Source organism: Rhinatrema bivittatum, chromosome 2 (genome assembly GCF_901001135.1).
Source record: "Rhinatrema bivittatum chromosome 2, aRhiBiv1.1, whole genome shotgun sequence".
Classification (NCBI taxonomy): domain Eukaryota; kingdom Metazoa; phylum Chordata; class Amphibia; order Gymnophiona; family Rhinatrematidae; genus Rhinatrema; species Rhinatrema bivittatum.
In genome coordinates this window covers 263,985,449-264,009,400 of record NC_042616.1, presented here as the reverse complement: position 1 = coordinate 264,009,400, position 23,952 = coordinate 263,985,449, and the positions used below count along the sequence as shown (strand labels likewise).

Sequence of the window (23,952 nt, the reverse complement as noted above, 5' to 3'; positions counted from 1 at the left end):
GAAAGGATTCCTAGGAATTGCATGAAAATAGGAAGTAAGGCAGCCAAGCTGATATTTAGAGGAATCTAGCTTGTGTGGCTACCTTAGGGCCAGAGGCACTTAGCATTTTTCCTATAAATATAAAATGGGAAAACCCTTTTTGTACATCTGGCTTTTAATGTTCCTCCAGGGGAGCGCTCTCACCCTGTGGATGGACAGTAAGCCTGATGGAAGCCCCTCATGTCAGGGGATGGGCTGGCCCTTTGTTCTGATGCACATTTCCACACAATGGATTCTCTCAACTGAGGGTTTTCCCATTGGCTGACACTTGGAGCAAACCTGATCAATCAGGTCAAATATACAGTATGTATGTAAGGCAAGTCATGTTGAATACAGATGGTCCGATTTTTCAGTCACAGTGATGGCAATTCTGAGGGGAGTGGCACGGTCCAACTATTTTCCTGGTCTCTCCCCTTCCCTGCAGGTTTTTTACCTCCCTGTTCCAAAATCAGCTCATCTCTAATGTTGCTTGGCTTCATGAGGTCACGCTGCAGCTTCAACAGGCTGCATAGATAGTGTGTCTGGAAAAGAAAAAGAGTTTTTATAGTCATAACCTCTTAGTAAAACTTGCTAAATGTCCTGCAAAAGCACAGATCGTTTTCTCAGTGGCCACTATCCAATTCAATGACATTTTTCTTGTTGCAACTAGCATATATATTATGTTCAGAAGAAGCACTTCAGAATTTTCCCCACAAGGGTTCTTAGGCTTCAGCCATTCACCAGCTGATTAATTTTGACAGCAGGTATGATAAACCTGATATCAACGGATGAGGCTTGTCATGCTGGAGGGCAGACGCAGGTGAGGAATTTCTTGCAGAAGCAATGTGGTTATTTGTTTGACCTTTATTTTTTTTTACTTACACAAGCAAAAGCTGCTTGATTCGCATATATCAGATCGAAAAATTTCCCTAAAAAAAAAAAAAAAAAAAAGAAACCTAGGCGTGTCACTTTATGAAAAAGTATAAAAAGCTAAGGCTCTAAGCTTTCCTGCTCTAGGTTCTGACTGCCCACAGCCTTCACGCTCTTGCGTCGCCTAGCTGACTTTTCATTATACAATAATAACCGCAGCCATGTCAGTCTCTGGCAAGGTAGCTTACTCCTCCTCCTCTGTGAGCAGTGGCCCTCGCGGCTTTGCAGTTGCTTCTAGCCAGAAGTCCAGCTATTCTGCTGGCTTAGGGTCCTCTGCTGGCCTAGGGGGAGGTGCTGGGGGTGGATTTGCCCTTTCTTCAGGCGGGTCCCGTCTTAGTTTGGGAGCTGGAGGATTTGGTTTGGGAGGGGGAGTTGGCTTGGGAGGTCTAGGTGGTGCTGGTGGTGCAGCAGGATTTGGAGGCCTGGGATTAGGTGGTGGAGTAGGTGGAGGAGCACTTAGCTACAGTGCCCTAAGTAGTAGCCCTGCTTTTTCAATGGGGCGCACTTTAACTTATGGTGGCCTGAGTCTGGGTTCCTCGCTGAGTGCTGGGCCAAGCCTTGCCCGGGGTATACCCCAGTTGCCTTCTCGAGCCTCTGAAAAGCAGACCTTAGCTGGACTGAATGAGCGCTTCTACTCCTATGTGGAGAAAGTGAAGCAGCTACAGCTTGAGAATAAGACTCTGCAGGCCCAGTTACACCACTTGACTGGAGGAGCCTCTGTCACGTCCTCCGCTGACCCTTCTGCCCCAATCAACGTTGAGATTCAGTTAACTGATCTGAGGAGCACTGTGGAGAACCTGACCTTAGAGAATGTCAGATATGAGATTGAACTGGACAACATCAGGGGAACAGCCGAGGAACTCAAGGCTAAGTATGCTTTACATATTGGCTTTTTGATATTGACTTGCATCAGTCTATGTGTGTCCTCAGTAAAAATCTCTGATTCGGCATAGACTATTAGGCTCTTCCAGATTTTTCTCAGACCAGCCTTATGGAGGTCTATTAACCTGGGTTTGATATGTGACCCACACTCCTGCTTCAGAATTAATCTAAGACTTTGAATATTACCAAAACAACAGTCAGTCTTTTGGAAGAGTTATGTGCTGCTGTTACTTACTCGGGAGATATACCGGTCAGCTAAAAACAGGGGGAATAGCTTTTAGGAGCTGAATGACTAGGGCTTTTTTCCCATTTTGTGTCTGGAAAAAAAGTTTAGTAAATCAGAGCCTTAATTAGCTAAATCCTGATCTTTTGGCTAAATGGAGTCACTGCAATATCTGGCATGCTTTTGGGAGGGGGTTATAGGAGAGATTCTAAAATACTGGTGTTGAAATATGAATCAAGAAAGAAAGAAGAACAAAAGAGAACCCTTGAGGAAACTAAGCCTAATGTAGTTTTATTAATTATAATAAATAATTTAGGGGCATCTCAAAGAGCATGATGCTTGATTGCTGGAAGCTCAGAAATCTGTACATGGGAACGTGATTTTTCTAACCATTTCTGCTTGGCAGTAAAATGTTTCATGTATTGCTGGTGAATTTTACCACTTGCTGTGTGCGCTTCTGAAATATTGCACAACCTAGAGCTTGGTCTACAAGTCCCAAACGGATCTGCGCAAATATGCATGAAGTATATATTTGCATGCGTTGCCTCCAATTTGTGCAAATATATCTTATGAGCAATATGTATTGTGGATATCCTGTTTGTGACTTTTGAGGACTGGAATTGTCCACCCCTGACTGGGAAGGGGGGGGGGGGGGCTTTGAATATCTCACTCTCCAGCTCTTGTACCATTTTTTATAGAATCACCTATCTAAATCAATTAGCTGATCAGATTTCTGCCTTTTGTACAACATTTTACTCGCAAATGTCAGTCTCCATACCTGCTCCTGGGGATAGAACATGTTATAATTATTCATTCAGTCTGCATCTATATTACTTTTGTTTTGCTCCAAAATATCCTTTGTAAAACAGTAGATCATTTTCAATGCCGGACTTTTTTATCAGTGCCAGCCTTCTAGTTGTACTGTAATCGTGGAGGACTCTCCTTAAATGTGGCTATGGTGCCCGTACTTTAAGCCGCATTAAAAGGTGATCCTGACATGTATAGATCGGGGGAGGAAAACAGTACATATCTATGGGATTTCCAAACTGTGCATTATTTTGACCCCACTCAGCCAAATACCTTCATAAATTATTAGGTTTGCTCATTAACTTTAAATTATTATTTTTTTCAGATATGAGTTTGAGCTGGGTGTGAAATTTCAGCTGGAGACAGATATTGCGGCCATGAAAAGGGTAAAGCTGTTATTTCACTGTCACAGCACCTGCTGAGTGCAATGTCAGATCCTTGTTTTCACTTGGGAAATGTCACAGTTCAATCCCCTGTTTGGAAAGTAATACACTAAAAAAAAATAAAAAAATAAAAAAATATCAAAACAATCCAAACACTCTCCCTAGATTATTACTGGTATAATATTGGAACAGAAGTCATTTTTATTCAGTAGTATTTGATTATTATTGTTTAACTCTTTATATAGAGATTGGAAGCTTGAGAATAGGTTACTTTTCACATTGCCAGCGCTACAAACGATAAACATATCCATTCATCATGCACGACTCCTCGGACCTGGTCAATACATTTTATACAACATGTAATAAAATAATGCAATGCCAAAAGATTCCAAGCCATGCGTTCACTTCAATGTATTTTTGGTAACTTGAACTCACCTGCCCAGAGGAGCAGGTATTAATCATCCATTATGCATGGAAAATTTCAAGAGGCAAGCCTGATTTTAAAGAAGAAAGTTATAGATTCAGTAGGAGGCTTTTCTCTGTAATATATGATGACTTTGGAACCTGGCATTAGATGAGTCCCATGAATTGTACGTGTTTGCACAGAAAGTCAGGATAGAAACATGAATAAATAATGAAATTAATTCAGTTTTCAGTTTATAGAGGAGGGGTCACATTGCATGCAAGAGAGAAAATATTATTAAAGAAATTGGACACTGAGCCTCAGGGGAATTTTTTTTTAAATTACATTTTGTCTGGTATACATTGATCAAATGACCTCAGTATTGGAACTGTGCCTCCTGTTGAAAACTGGAAGTCTGTAATGCCCACAGTGTTTGAGGACAGGAATAAAATAAGAACAAGAGAAAAATGTCCTTGGGTTAATGGAGACGTCAGCTCAGCCCAGAGCAGTGATAAAATATAATTAATTTAACTGTGAATCTGGGAGTATTCTCCCCCAGCCTGTGGCCTTGCGTACTCTATATTATAGCATCTGCATAACAGGGATAGGCAATATGAAGTGCCACAAACAGTTTTGGTTTTCAGAACATTCACAATGGAGGAAGTGCTTGCAAGTATTTCTCATGCATATTCACTGCAGATATCCTGAAAACCAGACCTGTTTGTCGCACTCAAGGACTGGAGATGCCTATCCCTTCTATATAGGGTTGGTGAGGGGCTTCTCTCTTGTCAGATTCAGCACCACACGAGGGTAATGCCAGGCCCAGGAGGACAAAGCACAGCAGAGCTACTCTGCATTTCAGGAGACTTCTGAAAATACCATTAGAGAAAAAGAAATGTCTCCTATGGACCACTTTTATTATTAGGTGCCAGGCAGTTGTGAATAAAATAAAAATGAGAAAACAAACAGATCAGTAGAAAACTCAGGAAATGACCTATAAGGCCCGATTCAGCAAGGTCTTTTGTCTTAGACACAGAAAGGGAGAAAAGCAATAGAGAATCAGATCCTTAAACACCAGAAAGCAGTTTGGAGAGCTTATTTTTGCTTGTTCATGGTAGATAGTGTGTGTTTGGAACCTTTGCTCATGAGAATGTCTGTAATCGGAGTAACATGACATCTCATTGGCCGAGGTGCTGCCTGGAGCCCCTTTTCTGCCCAAGAAAATAAATTGCACAAATATTCCTGGCAAATGCTGGAGATTCTTTTGGTTACTGGCTTCTTCTTTTCTTATTGGTAAAAGAAGGGACCTCTCTGTACAGCTCTTCCTGACTTTCTGAGCTATACTCGGTGGTGCTGGCATGCCTCCTTGTTAGACGCCGGAGGAGGATGCCATGGATTTCCATAATTGCATCACTAGTGAACCAAAAGGCGCTCATTGCATTGAAGGGTGTTAACCTTACTATGTCCATGGGAAACATCTTAGCACATCTGGCCCTATCTCAGGTGAAGTGAAAAACAATATCTAGTATGGATTCTTGAAAAGTGGAAACATAATTTGATTACTTGGCTACGCTGCTGCTGGGCTACAGAGTACACATCGCTATAGCCAGAGCAAATGGTAATATCCCCCTATAAAACAAGGTCTGGCAGTACCTCCATTCTTGTTCTCCTGCTTTAACCCTCTGAAGAACATGCTAAAAACGGAGGCTAACAGTTATGATAGCTATAAAAACAGACCCTTTGCCTTTGTAATAGGATCTTGAAACTGCCTCAGAGCTGCGTGCTGCACTGGAGACCAAGTATACCACCGTGCTGGATGACTTAGATTTCATCAAGAAAACTCAGGAAGAGGTAAGCAGATGATGGCAGAAAAAGACCAAATTGACCCAACCAGTTTTGCTCAGTTGCCGTTCTTTCACTTTGGGGTAGATGAGCATGTAAGTTCCCATACGCACCCAACACTAACTTTCCTTCCACCCCCAAACCTCCCCATGTATTTTACTTCAACTTTCAACCTTTTTCCCACCACTGCCCTCCATACTAGACCCAAGTATACATGGAATCTCTTCAAGTACACAAATAGGCCATTTTCAAGCCTTGTCACCTTCTTTATGATTCTTAAAAGACTAACACTAAATCCAGCAACCACCTCCCATGTATTTTAACCAAGTTTTCTAACAATCCACATAGATGCCAATACTAATGAATCAATTTTCCAAAGCCTATGACCTCCCCATGCTCACAGAAGTTTCATTTTTAACCATGATCACTCCTTGCAAGTTACCAAAGTGCCTTCTTGGAAATCCAATGCAGCCATGCCACTGTTCTCTGGGTCATAACCACTGCTCCATGCATGTTACCCCGATGTTTTCCTGGAAGCCCAATGCAGGTTGTATCTACAGATACAACAGATTATCCCCAATGCCTGCTCAGAAGCTCAATGCCGTCATACCATTTCTGTTAGGGTCGTAACCACTATTCCGTGCAGGTTACTCCTTGGCTACACCCCCTAAGCCTGTGCTACCCATTATGTCATGCTTCCACTATTCCTTCACTTTTTGCAAATGAGGATCCTCTCTGTTTATCCCATAATGTTTTGAAATCTATGACTGTTTTAGCTTCTACCACCCATTCTGGGAGGATATTCCAGGCACCCACCACCCATTCCATGTAAAAATATTTTCTGACATTGCTCCTAAGTATACCCCCTTGGAGGTTCCTAGCATGACCTCTAGTTCTACAACTTCCTTTCCATGAAACAAGAGGTTACTTCTTATCTATTATTTTACCTTTTAGGTATTTAGATGTCTCTACAATTCCACCACTGGTCTTCCTCCTTTCACTGACAAACCTGAAGAAAGTTTTATCTCCTCTCGTTACCTTTTCAGCTATCTCTTCTTTCACTCTTGTTTTTGACCATCCTGATTTCAGTTCTCTTGTTTTTCATCTTTAAGGCCTGGATTCACCACTCTATCGCAGAATGGTGAATCCAGCGAAAACGGGGGGTGGCGGGAAAAGGGGGGGGGGGGGGGCGAGCCTGCGAAAGCCGGCAGTCTTCGCACCACCGCGGTGTTTTCACTGCCGGCTTTCGCACCCAATAGCGCCACAGTGAAAGGTGGTGCTATTGGGCGTGCTACTGGCGACGATAGCGCCACTAACCTTATCGTCGCCAGTGGAGACACCGCCGAGTCCACTTCCTCACCGCCCCGACTCCTCCCCTCGCCGACTCTGCTCCGACTCCGCCCCCAGCCTGCTATCACAGGCAAAAAGGGCCTTTTCACATGCAATAGACCTTTGAAAATGACCCCCTAAGAGACCTTCCTCTCTGAGGTCAATATTCTGTAATCTGGTAAGCGGAGAAGTTATCCGGATTAAGTTACCCAGATAACTTTAGCCAAATATTCAGCAACACTTATCCAGGTAAAAATGTCACTGGATGTACTTGGCCAAAGGTACCCAGATCAAGTTATCTGGTTAACTTTGTTGCTCACTGGGCTTTTGAATATTGAAAAAAAAATATTAGGCCAATGGCACCCTGATCCCTCCTCCAACCTACTTGCAAGATAAAAAAATCAGGGGGTCCAGAAGCACCCGATCCACCCTCCCTCCTCCTCCTCCTCCCCAGTATATCTAGAAAGATGCAGTGATGGCTGCTAAGATGTTTAAAAAAAAAAAAAATGTAGCATGAGCTGAGCAGTCTTCCTTCACCTCTCAGGATACTTAAGAAATGGAGTGCAAGCTGAGCAGCCCCAATTACCCCCATCCCCTACCTTAAAAAAAAGTGTTGCCTCAAAATCCCACCTAAACTTCTGAACTCCCAAAAGCGCCCTGGAAGCCCAGCAGGAGGAGGAGAGGCTCTAATCTCCCCCTTGGCTGAATACTAAGTGTTGGTGCAGCTGACAGGTACTGGCACTTCCTATTCCTTCATTCATTTGGCTCCGTGGCAAACAGACCAGTCCCCATTCAGAATCCAGTACTGACGGGGATTGGCTCCTTCCCTGCCGGTTCAGAACTCACTTAGAGAATCACAGATTTTCTTTTCTTGTTTTATTTAATTCTTTTAAATTGACTTCATCATGAGATAATTCAATACTGGGAACAGTGCATATCAGACTCTTGCACCCAGACAACGAGACAACACTGATTTATTCAAGTCAATAAAATACAGAGTCATGAAGAAAGAAGAGGAAAGAGAAGACACAAAGGCATACAGTATTATCTTCATATAATGTATGCTCTACTGCCAGATGCAGTTTGTCTTATAAATTCTTTTCTCTGAATTCCAGGGCCACACAATTGTAATCTGACCTTGCAATTCAAAATTTCATCTTGTAATCTAAGATTTCATACAGATTCCGGTGTTAATGGAACATTTTTGTTTGATTTGAGATCATGAGCCACAATTTGATGGGGAAATATCTGAATTATGGGTTGTGGTTTTGGATCACATTCAGAGATTGTGAATTTCTGGCCTGTTTCCATTCTTTTTTTTTTTTTTTAATTTTTGGTGTTTCAAAGACCTCTTTAAAATATTCTTAACAGCCCATGATTTTCTGGAGGCTAGTGTAAGCAGTGAAAAGAGTAAAATCGTATTTTTGATGTCATTAGAATGGAGAAAACCAAATAACTCAGCTCTGGTAGAATGCTGTTTGAGCTACTTCCATGTAAATACGTTAGGTTATAAAGTTTTCTCCAATATATGTGAATAGTACCGATTCTGAAATGTATTCATAGGCAAGTGACTCTCATACCATCCCGCAAGCTCGTTGGCATATCTGCTCTCAAGCCGCATCAGGGATCATCTTTAATCACTGGTCACAATTTTGCCCATGTATTTATATTGCAATTTTTACTTTTTTTCTTTTTTTCTTTAAATAAAAATTGTACTTCCCTTATGTAGCTCAATGTCCGTGGAGGGTAATGCCCTTCCAATTACTTTTAAATGCAGTCCAGAGTTCAGTTCGACGTGCACGTTTCGCGTCCTGTGCTGCTTCAGGAACCTGTCTGGCTGTATTCGCGTGTGCCAAATTTCCTTCGGTTACACTTCAATATTGCCTCTCCCAGACCGCGACGAAGTTAAATTCACGTTCGCGAGGCAATATTGAAGTGTAACCGAAGGAAATTTGGCACACGCGAATACAGCCAGACAGGTTCCTGAAGCAGCACAGGACGCGAAACGTGCACGTCGAACTGAACTCTGGACTGCATTTAAAAGTAATTGGAAGGGCATTACCCTCCGCGGACATTGAGCTACATAAGGGAAGAACAATTTTTATTTAAAGAGAAAAAAAGAAAAAAAGTAAAAATTGCAATATAAATACATGGGCAAAATTGTGACCAGTGATTAAAGATGATCCCTGATGCGGCTTGAGAGCAGATATGCCAATGAGCTTGCGGGATGGTATGAGAGTCACTTGCCTATGAATACATTTCAGAATCGGTACTATTCACATATATTGGAGAAAACTTTATAACCTAACGTATTTAGATTTAATTCATATTGGACTCGTTGGTTAATCGATTGAGTTTATTGATATATGAGCTACTTCCATGCCATAGCACATATTTTTTGCAGCATTGCAAGTAATGTGCAGGTCTGGAATAATGTTAGTGGAGGCCTTTAGGGGGAGCTGTGGTCTTAGTGGATGAAACATTTAACTGTTAGACAAGGATAACTCCTGAGGTATAAACAAGAAATCCTCCCTACTGCTCGCTGTCCCTTTGGCTTTGGGGAAATCATTTTAGTTCCCTGTGCCTCATCTTACCCACCAGCATTTGGATAGTAATAATATAATCATCATATGCTTTTTCTCTCAATGCCCTCTTCCGCAGTATTTGTGCAGCTCGGGTTACAGATCTTCTGCCCTGGGTGTGGCTTGCCCTTCTTCCCCCAATGCTCTTAATGATTCCAGTTTCTATAGGGGAGCTGAAAAACGGTAGATGTTTCGGGGGAAATCCCTTTTTCTCTCTGCCGGTTTCTGCTTCTCCAGTAAGATGCTGGGTGGATTAAGAACATTTGAACTCCTGGCTGACCCGATATCAGTTGCTCATGTTTGGATACTTAGCCCTGTTGGTGTGATAATAGATAAAAGCAATGCATCGCTGAAATCAGAGTGCATGGGATCTTGAATGATACCTGTGTGTGTTTCTGACAAACTGAATAGTAAAGATACTTAGGGTCCTGTTTGGGTGAAATCCACATTGTTATTCTTTGGTCCAATATAAAGCTAGACGTTTGTCTAATATGCCAGGTTTAATAGAAGAAGATTAATGATTAATGCCTTTTGAGTGGTGTGCTCACTGCTTCCTTGTTGCAAAGTTCATGGTGATGCTTGCACACTAGCAACCCACAGTAGTTCATGCCAAAGCCTTTTTTTGATGCAGTTGGTGCCAGGAAGGTGTTAAAAGTATTTAATTATACACCATGAATACCTAACGTTGACCACTTAGCTTTATGAAAGTTGCTGGTGAGACTCTTAAGGGGCAGGTGGTTAATGGCATACCATTTTTAAATGAATGCTTTAGTTTTCTGTTTGCATTAGTTTGTCCTTCTGATATAATTAGAAAAGTTGCTCACATGTTCATTTTCAGTTTCTACAGTTAATTGATCTGTGTGTATTTTCTTCCGGCAGGAGCTTGCCACTATTCAGAGCAAACTGGGCAGCACAACTGACACTAGCTCTGTCTCCATGATTGAAGTGGATACTGTCAGATCATTTGACCTCACTTCTGCATTAAACAAGCTGAGAGCGGACTATGAGAAGTCTGTCCAGCAGAACAAAGACGATGCAGAGATCTACTTCAAAGCTAAAGTAAGTAATAGGGATCTTCTTTCAGCCACTGCAACTTGCTCCTTTCAAGCAAGGTGAGATTTCAGTTGTGCAGAGAAATGGCAGCAAAATCAGCATTTACAGTTTGATAGTGCGTAGAGAGAGAGAAAAAAGCAGAGAATTATATACACGTAGCCAAACTGGGTCACTTGGAAGTAGCCTGCAGATCTTAATGGGGAGGTCCCGTCTCTGTTGACGAACCTTATTGCCTATCTAGCTAATGATTTTTAATGGACCACTTGTCAAAATCTTTGCTATTAACTTTGACCACATCCTCTGGCAACACATTTTACAGCTTAACTGTGCTGTGGTGGGCTTGGACAAGTGGACCCTTGGAAAACTGACTGATATGGCCAAGGCACGGTACAGAATCATGAGGCAGAGGCATGGTCAGCTTGGCGAGTTTGAGGCAGGTGGAGTCCATTCAGAAGTAGGAGACAAGCAAGGATCAGGGTCAGGCAGCAAACAGAAGCAAGGTCAGGAATCAGGCCAGGCCTCCTCTCCATCGGTAGTCTGAAACAGGAACAGCCAGATATAGAGGAATGAAGAAACCGAACCTGTTGCTCAGGCACCAGCCCAGATGAGCGAGCTTCCTTCTGTGTTAGAGCAGTGCTGATGATGCCATCAGTTCACGCCACTGAAAATCCTGGGAGCTGGCCCTGTAAAGCTGATGAGCTGCTACAGCCCTTACTCAGAGCAACGCAATGCAGCAGTGGAGCAGGTTTCTGGTGAGCCATGATGAGAGGTCCCAGCAGGTCTCAGACTCTGCACTGGACCCGGAACCATGAGACCCAGGACACCGACCACGCTGCAGCACCCTGTGGGCGGTGGCATGTTACATGTGCCTTGACTGCAAAATGACTTTCTCCAATTTGTTTTAAATCTGCTACCTGTCAGTTTCACGGAGCGCTCTCTAGTCTCAGTCCTATTTGAAAGGATCACTAAGCTTTCCCATTCATGATTTTACAAACCTCTGCCTGGTCCCCTCTGTTGTGTCTCCTCCAAACTGAATGGCTCTAACTTGTTTAGCCTCTCTTCATAAGAAAACATCCCCATTATCCTTTCTGTTCCCCTTTCTGTACCGTTTTCCAGTTCTGCTGCACCTTTTTTTGAGATGAGATGACCAAAACTGCACACAGTACTCAAGCCGTGGTTGCATCTTAGATCTATACAGAAGCATTATGATATTCCCAGTTTTATTCTCTATTCTTTGCCAAAGAATTCCTAACATTCTATTTGCTTTCTATTTTTTTTTTTTTTTTAAGACAGCTTCTGCTGTACACTGAGCTGAGGATTTCAGTGTTTCAGCAGGAAATGACAAAGCTGGTATATTTTTAATCATAACGCAGGACTTTTCCTCTAAAAACAGTACAGCGGTCAACATTTGATTTGTTTTATAGTTCATACGTGAAAAGTGCATTTCACGGGCAATGCGGTAAACAAAGGTCCTGATGTATTGCTCCCATTTTATGTTTATGGGAGCAACGCTTTACATATCTGGACTCAAATTTGGAAAGTACACATGTGTTTTTAAAATTGATGCGAGTAACCTCTTATCCCGATTCTTTTCTTTAGATGGAAGAGATACAGGGTGAAACATCAAAGAACACAGAAGTTATATCAACAGTGAAAAATGAAATTGGAGTAGTAAAGAAAGACTTACAGAATTTGAACACAGAACTGCAGTCGCTGCTTTCGACGGTAAGTGCCTTAGACCCAATCAGATGTCTTTTGTGTGTGCATGCATCTGTCTACCAATCAAACGCTTCTCCTATTGCTTGACATATAAGCCAAAAATATCACAGTTTTCAAACCTGCATATGATATGTTAGCACAGAAATCCATGCATGTGTATGCATCCCTCAAGTAGCAGCGCCTGTTCTTCACTGCTGAATTAACATTGCCAATAAAGGAGAGGGTTCCTTTACCAGAGATCATACAAAGAAGCACTGAGCTTGGTTTAGCTACAGTAGTGCTGAAGGTGGGACCATCTCTTTTGAATTTCATGAGGTCGATATTCAAAATGTGTTCAGTGCTATTTAGCCGCATAAGTAGGACTTATACGACTAAATAGCGGCTGCTAAGTAAATATGCGCCTACATTCAGCAGCTACCGCTTAGCCACATAAGTTACTTATCCAGCTAAAAACTTAGCTGAATAAGTTGTGGGTGTGTAGTAGGAAGATCAGGGTGGAGCGAGTTAGCCACATAACCTATCCAGCTAACTGGCGATATTTGGGGTTATCCGCATAAGTTATACTGCTAACTTAGATGCACCCAATACAGGACTAGACATAGTCGATTAGAACTTATCTGGCTAAGCGCTTAGTTATATACATGTGTATTTAGTGGCTTAGCCATGCCGCTGAATATACATCTTAACTTTAACTGGATAAATTCTATCCGTCTAAGTTACTTAACCAGACAGTTCTGAATATCGGGCCCCATATGTTTGCCTCTATATAATTTGTTGCTATTGTGCTACAAACTGCAAACTCCTCCCCTTCTTCCTCCTTCTTTTTTGCTTTTCAGTTAAAGAGGGCCCCTGCTAATAGCCAGCAACCTGTCTCTCTCTCCTGCCTTTGGGCATCATCATGATGACAGCCACCAGTTGGATGCTTTTGTAGGGGCATCTCTTTAGCGCTGGGGATCATAATGACTCCCAAGCATGCAAAGAGAACGAGACACTTCCAGCAATTTGATGGGCTCTTCTTTAGCTGAAAACCAGTAAAGATCTTTCAGTGTTAGCGATGTCCGTGATTCTTTATGCTTACCTAGTATACGTTTGTTCTCATAACCGATGCATATTTTAATTTTGTCAAGAATATGAGACACTTCTCTTTCAAGTGGTATTGCATTGCAGAACAAATATCTCTGGGGTACTGTAATTAAATCACGTAGGTAATGTCAATGTCTAACTCTTTCCCAGTCACAAATGATGGGAGATGCCCGCCTGAGGATTATACCCTCCAGTATGCTCAGCTCCCCTCTGTTGCAATGAATTGGATCCACAGGAAACTCTTCACAACTTTCATCATGGTTTCCCTATTTCATAGGTGTCTCCATTAATCAATCGCTGAGGAGGCTAGTAACTGACATAGAAACATCGAAATAATGGCAGAAAAGGACCAAATGGTCCATCCAGTCTTCCCAGTAAGCTTATGGTAGGATCTGCTGTGCCGTGTAGGTTACCCCAGGCTTATCAGTTTCCCAGACCATAAAATTCAGGGCCCTCATTGGTTGCTGTTTGAATCCATTTCCCCGTTAGGCCTTGCCGTTGAAGCAGACAGCAATGTTTTGAGTTGCATCAAAGTATCAGTCTTATTGGTCAAGTGTAGTAACTGCCGCATCAGCAAGTCACCCCCATATTTGTTTCCCCTGACTTTAAAAGTCAGGGCCTTCATTGGTTGCTATACAAATCCAGTTCCCCCTTTCCCTCTGCCATTGAAACAAAGAGCAATGGTGGAGTTGCATCAACATTATCAAGGCTTATTTGTTAAGGGCAGTAGCTGCTGCACCAGAAAGTTACTCTATGCACTCTTTTCTTCATTTGCATCATTTAGCCTTTAGGGATTCACAGTATTTAGCCCATGCCCTTTTGAATTCTTTCATTGTTTTGGTTTTCACCACCTCCTCTGGAAGGGCATTCCAGGCATCCACCACCCACTCTGTGAAGAAATATTTTCTGACAGTGGTTCTGAGGCGTCCTCCCTGGAGTTTCATTTCGTGATCCCTAGTTCTATTGATTTCTTTCCTACTGAAAAAGTTTGATGTTTGTACATCGTTAAAACTTTTAAGGTATTTGAAAGTCTGTATCATATCACCCCTGTGCCTCCTCTCTTCCAGCGTATACATCATCATATCCTTCACCCTCTCCTCATAGGTATTCTAATTCTGATACTGACCCCACACCATTTTAGTAGCCCTTCTCTGGACTTTCTCCATCCTGTCTCTACCCCTTTTGAGATAAGGGCTCCAGAACTGAACACAGTACTTCAGGTGAGGCCTCACCAAGGACCTGTACAAGGACATCACCACCTCCATTTTCTTACTGGTTATTTCTCTCTCTGTGCAGCCCAGCATTCTTCTGGCTTTAGCTATTGTCTTATCACATTGCTTCACCATCTTCAGATCACCAGAGACTATCACCCCAAGATCCCGGTTGGTCTGTGCACATCAGCCACCCCCTCCCCCCGCCATCTTATATAGCTCTTTTGGATTACCGCATCCCAGACGCATGACTCTGAACTTCTTCTGAATCTTTGGCCACTCTTCAAGCTTTTGTAAATCACTTTTCATTCTCTCTACTCCTTCAGGCTGTTGCAGATCTTGGTATCATCCACTATGCTAACATGCTCCCCACTCACCTTCTACCTTTCATTGAACTTCCCCTTTGCTTTTTCCAACATATCTTCAATTTAGTTAACACTTGCACTCTGATCAAATATTTTACATCACTTCATTGAACTAAAAGAAAGGTACTGTAGTTGCAGAATGCAGAGGAGTTGCTGGCTAGTGGATCCACAAACTGTAACACTTGTGCAAACCTTTCGGGGTGAAGTGCAATTTCATAGCCTGCTCAGTTTGACAATCCATAACAGGGCACAGCTCTTCAATGTGGGTCATCATTTACTCCTTTTTTTGAGCCCTCATTCTCTAATATCTAGATCACTGTTGATGTCTTGATACAGCTTGCTCTGAGATCTCCCTCCCAGGAAGTTTCCACATTCTATTGAACACATACTTACAATAATATTGCAATATCATGACAAATATACTTTTTTCAATTTTGTATTTTTAGAACTTTGCTCTGGAAAATAGTTTGGCAGAAGCTATAGCCAGGTCCAGTGTAGGAATAGCAGAGTACCAGTCGCAGATTACCAGCTTGGAGGCTGCAATTGATTCAGCGAAAGTGGAACTTCACAACCTCATCCTGTCTTATCAAGAGCTGCTGGATATCAAACAGGCTTTAGACGTGGAAATCTCCACCTACAGGAAACTGCTAGAAGGAGAAGACTCCAGGTAAGTTCTGTACATGAAGGCAACATAGCCCATGTATCTTACAGCCCCGTTTTGGTTTTTTTCTTGAGCCACCCTCTCCGTCACTTCTGATCAGATGCAATTTAACATCTTCCAGGTGTAAAATCCAGACTTAGCTACCTAGGATTCAGGATTTTCAGTACCCATTTCATGTCAGGGTCTAATACTGGCCTAGGAACCCATCTGTATTCTGTAATAAACAATTGCAATAATAAACAACGGAACTGTTAAGGTCATACATCTCAAACACAGTGTAAATACAAACAAAGTGTAAAACCCAAAGTGCCCCGATACCAAACAAATGGAGTCGGTCAATGGTATCTTATACAAAATGCTCTTTTGGACACTGACCTGAATGATAAATGGCAGCTCTGACCAAATGCACTTTTAGATAATCCAAATACCCAAATGCAAACGTATGTCCCAAAAATGTTTTGCTCCTTTTTAGTTTTTCAATTTATCTGTCATTGACTTATCTGCAAAAACAAACATTTGTGCCAAAATGTATCAACGCTTCCCCAAGTTATTTATCTTGTCAAAAAAGCATCTCTCCAGTCCTGCGATGGAGCCAACCGATGAATAGTCTCAAATTACTGTATGCAAATGTTAGAGTCGCTCTTCTCACCGTCATCATGAAGAAACTTCTTTTTCCATGGAGAAGAAAGCTATCAGACACTGCTTCATCACAAAGAAAATAGGCATCCCAAATAGATAGCCCAACACCGGTGTTTCGGCTTACTGCCTTCTTCAGAGATCTAGATTGTAGAATCTTTTAACTGGACGTGACAGCTGTGAGATATCATGGCTGATTTTAAAACTCTACGATATTCTAGACCCCTGAAGAAGGCGGTAAGGCCCTGGGAGGTCATGGGGACTTATCTAGGACCAGATTAGGACAAGGGTTACAAATATGCTTGGGATATAATTGCAGGCACAGGTGTCCGCAGACAGTTTTTGTGGATAGTCAGACAACCAGATCTGTTGGATGTGGTTTAAAGACTGGGCTGTGAACCACTGTTATGCTGCACATTTGTTTACTTTTGCTAAACTGTTCTGTTATAGAAAGAACAAGATAAGTCATGATCAGGCAAATAATATTAGAGTCAGGTATGTGGGGATTGGAGAGCACAGCATAGTCCAATTCAAGGCAAGGATCAAATGTTTGAAAGGATTAAAAGAGAAAGGGCGGAGTTGTCACTCATTGTCGAAAGATTGCGTTCCATCATGAGTGCAGAAGAGATGTTTAAAGGAATATAGAGGGGGCAGTGTGGATGGAAAGTGAGGCCTAGTGCCAGAGTAGTTGGAAGGAGTGCAGGTGAGATTTGCACCAGTTTAATATGTGAAAATCGGTATAGAAAAAAAAGAATTACCATTTCCATAATATCTCTGTGGAAGATGATAATTTGTATGGTTATATTGCCTCTGCTCCAGTGACTTTTCGGTCTAAGTTTAAAAATGTGGACATTTACTTGCTAAAGGTCACGCAGTGGAGAGCTGAATCAAAGCAGGTTCTCTATTTATTTAGTTAATGTATTTATAAAATTCATAGGCCATTGCCGCTCGATAAACATGCTCAAGACAACTAACAATAAATACAACTAAAAACATTCAAAAAAAGGGAATTAAAATAATCTGGGCAACTAGCCATAAACATAAAAAGCAATACCTGCAATACATTTTTTTCCTATGACCACCGTGCTACAAGGCCTGCTCTTTTTTTTATTTTGTAACTTTTTAACAATTAAAGGGGTCGATGCAATAATTTTCGCGGGAAGCTGGCGCTGACTTTTCAGCGCCCGCTTTCTTAACGAACGCATGGTGCCCACAAGGGGGGTGCCATGCAATAGGAAAATTAGGGGGTTGCGCTAGCAAGGAGGCGCTAGGGTCGCTCGCTCGACCTTAACGCCTCCTTGCTAACGCGACCCCGCAGCGGCTGCCGGTAAATTCGGCATCGGTTTTCATAACTGGCCATCTGCCAGTAATGAAAACGGACGCCGTTTATTTTATTGCATGCGGAGTGAATGAGTAATAGCTTCATTCACATGCATTTGCATGGGATGAGCGCTATCTCATTCAATCCGCGTCAGACGCGTGTTAAATAGGCGCTAATCCCCCTATTGCATTAGGGAGTGGATTAGCCCCTATTTAACTCACTTCCGACTGTGGGTTAAACAATGCGCTCGGCTGAGCACACTGTATTGCATCGGCCCCAAAGTGAACAGGAGACTCAAGTTTGAGTCTCTCGTCTGATGGGACCGGCAGGGGTCAAGCAATGCACCTTATCTCAGGGAGGATGGCTGAGGCAACTTCCGTTTACCGAAGGAAAGGCCTTGAGAGTAAGTCTCAGCGGAGACTTCCTTGACGCCCTCCTGGCACTAGGGTGGAGGATGAAAAGAAAACATGTAGAGGGAGAGAGTAGAAACCTGCACTTTTATTGAGACCCTGCTATGCAGGGTCTCACAAAGGGTCCATTGAGCCCAGCATCCTGTCTCTAAAAGTGGCCACTCCGGATCATTGGGAAGTATCCTGCAGATCCCAAAGAGTAGACCCATTTCTGGTTGCTCACCTGACAAGTCTTCCTGGCTAATAATTGTCCAAACCCTTTTTTAAGCCTAGCTATGCTAAATTATTTATTTATGTTATTTATTTTTACAAATTTGTATTCCACTTATAGCTAGAGCGTGCTAAATGCCTTGACCATATCCACAGACTACACATTCCAGTGAAAAAATACTTTCTCCAGTTTGATGTAAATCTAGTTGCATGGAGTATTCCCTAGTCCTTTTATTGTCGGAAAGAGTGAATAATTGTTCCCTATTTACACATTGTACCCCATACATGAATTTATAAAACTCTATCATATGCTCTCTGTCATTTTCTTCTCTGAGCTGTTTAACCTTTCTCCATAAGGAAGCCATTCCATCCCCTTTATCATTTGTGCTGCCCTTCTCTGTCCCTTCCTTTATATATTTTTCTGAGATGGAGTGGCCAGGACTGAATGCAATACTCAAGGTGCAGTCGCACCATAGATCTATACAGAGCCATTATGATATTCTCAGGTTTGTTCTCCATTCTTTTCTGAATAATTCCTTTTACATTTTATGTTTCAAACACACCTCTATTTCCAATCATTTTTTTTGCAGATTTCCTGATGTGGAGGTGTTATCCAGGGGAACGTACACCTTTTCCTGTAAGTATGCAAGATTTTGTACCCTGAAATATATATATATATATATATATATATATATATATATTTTATTTATTTTTTTTTTTTAATGCTTGGCAGGTTCCTCCTGTTCATTTGGACAGCCAGCTCAGCTGAAACCTGTTCCCGCTGGGTCTGTACACATAAACCTTTGTGTACAGCTACCTGGAATTCTTCTTCATTTTTTCTTTTCTTTCCACCAATCAGTCTAGCCACACGCTAGACTGATTGGTGGAAAGAATTGCAGTGACAGTCCTCTGCCTGAGTGTCCTGGCCCGTGTTCTCTCCAGAGGCTGGCACAAATAGCAGCTCTTGAACTGGCCAGTAATTATCACTGTTGAGCAATGACTGGGGGTGTTCCCTTGTGGAGCCTGTGAATGCTTCCTGTCAACCTGGAAATCAGGAATCAAATCTAGGTCTCTCACATAAGATTGTGCAGCAGTGCTGCTGGGTCCTATTGGTGAGGGCCTTTCAGAGGTATGACCAGGGAGTTCAGACCTCTTGATTGGGTCCAGTAGGAATGAGTGAGGTGAGATACTTTCTGGCACATTAGTAGTTCCAAAATGGAGAAAGTTATTGTTTTTGATGGATTGATAAATAAATAGTTTACATGCTAATATCTTCTGACAGAGACACACACCTTTCTTGTTTTCAGTGCCTTGGGATAACGGTAGAATATGTAGGATGGCAAATCAAACCTGAGCTGTTTTGATTCTCAGGAGGAGCCTCTTTGTACATTTGTTAGCAGTACAGACCTCAGGTGCTAAAAAAAAATTAATTCATTAGAAAAAAAAAACTTGAAATGGAGGGTCACTGGTCATTGCCCTAGGTCCCTGTCCTTTATGTCATTTTCACACTCAAATATATGATCTTCAGTTTTTCTATCACAAGTAAAGATCAGAAAGATGAGCTACAGGAAGGCTTACGAAGCTTCCACGCTGTGAAATAAATACCTTTTTAAAAGGAATCAGGGAGCATCTAAACCTTAAAAACCTTCTGCAGCCTACACTTCAAAGAGATTGTGGTTTGATGCTGCTGCTATTCTCATCCATCTCTTTTGCAGACCCTCCAGCTCCTAACTCTATCTGTGCTCTGGCCCCATTCTATTTTCTGGACTGGATAAGTCTTCTTAAAGTCATAAGAACCTTAATATCATATCTTAATATCACCAATATCCATCCCCCTCCCCCCCTCACAACACGGCTTCTTTTCAGTGTTGCTCATGGGACATTCTCTGTAGCCATCTCTCTTCACATAAAAGGACACCGCACCTCACATTTAATATTTGTTTTCTATACTGTTTACGGTTCTTCTTTTGTGGACATTGCCTCTGATAGAGACAGTATTAATTAAATGTGGCTGTTATGTTATATTATTATTTATTTCTATGCCGTCTATGTCAAGGACCCTAAGCGGCTAACAAGAGAACATACACAATTATTGGGGCTACAAATGAATGTAGAAATAATAATTATAATAACTTTGTTTCATTTCACTTTGCCAGCTGAAAGTGGATTCCAGAAGAAAGAGGACAGCATATTATCACGTAAGAGCCTCTACTAATAGGTTCTTTTTTCTAGCAGTAATTGTAAAAATATTAATTTATATTTGCTAAACTTTACTGGAACTGAAAAACTAGCTAATGTGTACCCTGCAATCTAAAAACAACAGAATAAGAGCATGTGTCCAAAGCAGAGAATGTACTACCACTTCTTATTTCAGCTTATGGAGAAGGTGCACGGGCGTGTACACACACACACACACACACACACACACACACACACACACACACACACACACCTATTGAAGGAAAATCCTACCTGCTAGGACCAGGACCCATTGCTCCATGTTTGCCCCATTGTAATGTAGCAGGCTGGCCAGCAGCATGAAGACACAAAGCACATACAATCAGGGTGCGTGTGGCTTCTCGCCCTCCACTGCGCTTCCTGTTTTATCAACCAGAGGCATGTGCTGGCTCTGTGTCTCGGCACTGCCACTGCTGTGGACTCTTTGGTATTGAAGTCCTTGTATTGCGCAGCAGGGCCATGACCACTGCCCCTGGCCTGGAGATGGGAGACGGTAAGGTCAGGAGGGGAGGGTGGAAAGGAAGAGAAGGGAGCTAGGAGGAGAGGGAGAGAGGCAATAAGGGGATCTGGGCTGAGAGCCAGAGGGGAGGAAGTGGACTGGAACTGGGAGAAAGCGGGTGAAGGGGAAGATGGGGGCCAGAGGGCAAGAGATGGGGTGAGAGCCAAAGAGGAAGAGAGGGTGGGCTGGAAAGGGCAATAACCGAGGGATAGGGAGTTGGAGAGCTGGGGAAGAAGGAAAGGGAGGGGCAAAAGAAGGCACTGAAAGATGTGGGGAGAGCTTGGGAGGAGTGATAAAGATTGTGATGACAGAGGAAGGGTCATGGAGAGAGAACTGAGATGAGAGAGAAATATTTGAAGAGAGCAATTGAGAAAGCTGTAGAGAGAGACAGACGTTAAAGTAACACAGGAAGCAGAACCAGGAAAAGGAATGAAAATCAGATAAGAAGAAAGCAGAGGAAATGGAACTAGGACAACGAAGACAGAAAGTAACATGTTGAATTTAATTGTTGAAGTATCTGCCTTTCTAAAGTAAGCACATTATTATGTATTATATATACGGTTTATTTTTTTTAATTATGTGTGTAACATATGTATCAATTTTTTCGGAGGTGGGAGGTTCTCTCTGCCATTTCGTCAGGGAAGAGAGGAAGGTGGAGAGGCCGTACGGGAGGGAGAGGAGAGTGGAGGGATTTGATAAAGGGAAGAGAAGAGAGAGAGAGAGAGATGATGGGGAGGGAGGAGAAGCTGAAGGAGAGAATGATGAGAGAGAAGATGGAGGGGGGAAGATGGAGTGGAAGAAGAGAGAAAAAATCAAACATTAATGGAGGAAAGAGAGAGGGAAAAAAGAGTGAAAAGTGAAGACAGATATGGGCAGGCTTTTGAAAATGCGGCTATTGACTCGCCGCCATCGAGTCAGTTTTGACTGTCACTGAGTGGATAGGCCGATGCCAAAGAATCCCCACTCAGCTGAAAGGAAGAAGCAACCGGAGGAGCTGGCCACAGGTGAGAACAGGAAGTAGTGTGGCAGAGGCAGCTGCAGCAGTGGGGAGCACTCCGACTGGGGCCCAAGTATCGAGGCATTGGGGTCTTGGGTGGGACTGCCAACTGGCTCCAGATTTTCAGGACAGGTTTTATCGCACTGCATGTAGGAGCTTGCAGTTTTGCTTGTCTTAGGGCATGCAGAGGGCAATCAGAACTACAAGTCCCTGCATGCCATGGGGTAAAACCAGGAATGGAGCAACCTGTCCTGAAAATTTGGAGCCAATTGGTAACTGGGGGGGGGGGGGGGGGGGTAGCAGGTAGATGGATTTTGGAGTTGATTACTCCACTTTCCAAACTCAAGTTCAAGACAAGATACATTTTCAGCACACCAAGATGCAACTTCAGCCCCAATTAGGGTCTGAAAGCCTGTAGCAGGGACACATGGAGGAGAGAGGGAGATGCAGCAATGGTGGGGGGGAGTAGAGGAGGATGGGTCGGGAGCACAGGAGAATAGGAGGGCTGGAGGGGAGGAGAATAAGAGGGCTGGAGGGGTGGTAAAGAGGAGAAGAGAGCTGAATGAGAGGGTTTAGGGGATGGGGTGAGCAAGGAGAGTGAGAGGGCTGGGAGGACTGTACCTGAATGGGGTGGCAAGAGGAAGAGGAGAATGAGAGAGCTGCACTGAGGTGGGGCGGGAGGTGAAGGAGGAGAATGAGAGGGCTTCACCGGGATGGAGTGGGAAGTGGAGGAGGAAAGTGAGAGGGATACACCATGATGGAGTGCGAGGTGGAGGAAAATGAGATGCATGAACTGGGATGGGGTGGGAAGGGAGGAGAGCGAGAGGCCTGCACTGGGTTGGTAGTTGTGCACTTGTCAGAGAAGAAATCTACTCACCATTTACTCTGTCACTACCCTCTTATTCTGCCCCCACCAACAAGACTAATTATTTGGGGGCCAGGAGACCATAGTAAGTAGCTTTCATGCCTGGTGAGTAAGTCCTGGAGGAATTTTTGATTCCTGGGTTTGACTGTGAGTGGGATGGAAGGGTAATAGAAAGCAAGGGGAAGGATGAGAGATTAGAGGGCTTGAAAGAAGGAAGAATACCCTCACTTTTTTTTTTTCTCCTTCAAACCCTGCTCCAAAGTGAATAGAAAGTTTTGAATTTTTTAAAATGGTGGTTATATATTGAGCAAGAATATGTTACAATCATGAAGGATTTAATTAAGCTATTTAATTTAATATTGTATTGCCTTCCCACCTTCTCTCACAGTTTTGGTGCGTATGATATGCTTTCCTTTTGGTTGAGTCCTGGCAAGGAATTCTTCCTTAAGCTTGGAACCTTTTCAGTGCCTTTTTCTAATCGCAGGAGACAGCCCTGCAGTCAGAGTACATCGCCTCTCTGATGTCCTCAGACTGACTGGCCCCACTGAGTGAAAGGCCTAGGTTTGGAAGTCCTGTACCCTGGGGCACACTACTGTTGCCACACCACAGAGCCAGTCTGTCACTATTGCCAGCTAATGAGAGATCATTTTTATTCAGGTTCCTTTGACGACATCCACATCTGAGTCCTCCTCTCTCGGCATGCCAGGAAATACTGTGTGCTAAATGGACCACGACCTTCCAGTCACCACTTTCGGAGGACTCTCAAGCTCTCTGAGATGCCATAGGCTCTACGACACCACTTCAGTTTTTCACGATCCTTCTCTTGCTTTGATGGGATTTTCTTTCCTGTGGCAAATTTGATGGTACACAGGATTTCTGAATGAATTTCACTCCTGACCTTTAACAGTTTTTTGTTGTTGAATTAAAAGAGAATGATGCATTGGAAAATCTGTTGTTTTGCTTTGTACAGCAGTGAAACACTAATTTTTCTGTGGTTAATGCACTGAGTGCTTTGTCTCTCTTGGTTCAGCTGTTTGAAGGAAATGTGGAAGTTAGGATAGCCTCAATTTTTATCTTGCATTTAAAGTTCTTTCGAGAAAAGCACCCATTTAATGTAGATACTTCAGAGCACATATCATGATAGAGAGAATATCTTACACCTGACAAACCTCAGCAACGCTTGACTTCACAATGGAATTGTTTTAAAGAACATACTGTGGGACACTCTTGTACAGACTGTATCTCAAATACCTCTGTAATATCAAATGATGATTTTAGCATCACC

General features: G+C 42.8%; 1 protein-coding gene across 1 annotated transcript; it reads left to right on the top strand.

Annotated features, from left to right (window-relative positions):
- The first annotated feature begins 1,379 nt into the window (after nt 1-1,379).
- Nucleotides 1,380-23,609, top strand: LOC115084509 (thread biopolymer filament subunit gamma-like). The gene is made up of 9 exons (XM_029589458.1): nt 1,380-1,819; nt 3,186-3,246; nt 5,402-5,497; nt 10,279-10,458; nt 12,052-12,177; nt 15,277-15,497; nt 18,659-18,705; nt 20,225-20,266; nt 23,325-23,609. Exons 1-9 carry the CDS (start codon nt 1,443-1,445, stop codon nt 23,348-23,350), a joined length of 1,176 nt encoding a protein of 391 aa, XP_029445318.1. The 5' UTR covers nt 1,380-1,442; the 3' UTR covers nt 23,351-23,609.
- Nucleotides 23,610-23,952: the final 343 nt, after the last annotated feature.

Bases quoted from the DNA above. Each gene is read 5' to 3' on its own strand.
- LOC115084509 (XM_029589458.1), top strand. From the start codon at position 1,443: ATGGGGCGCACTTTAACTTATGGTGGCCTGAGTCTGGGTTCCTCGCTG. The intron at 3,247-5,401 runs GTAAAGCTGTTA...CCTTTGTAATAG, and splicing joins ATATTGCGGCCATGAAAAGG to GATCTTGAAACTGCCTCAGA. The intron at 20,267-23,324 runs GTAAGAGCCTCT...ATTTTTATTCAG, and splicing joins AGAGGACAGCATATTATCAC to GTTCCTTTGACGACATCCAC.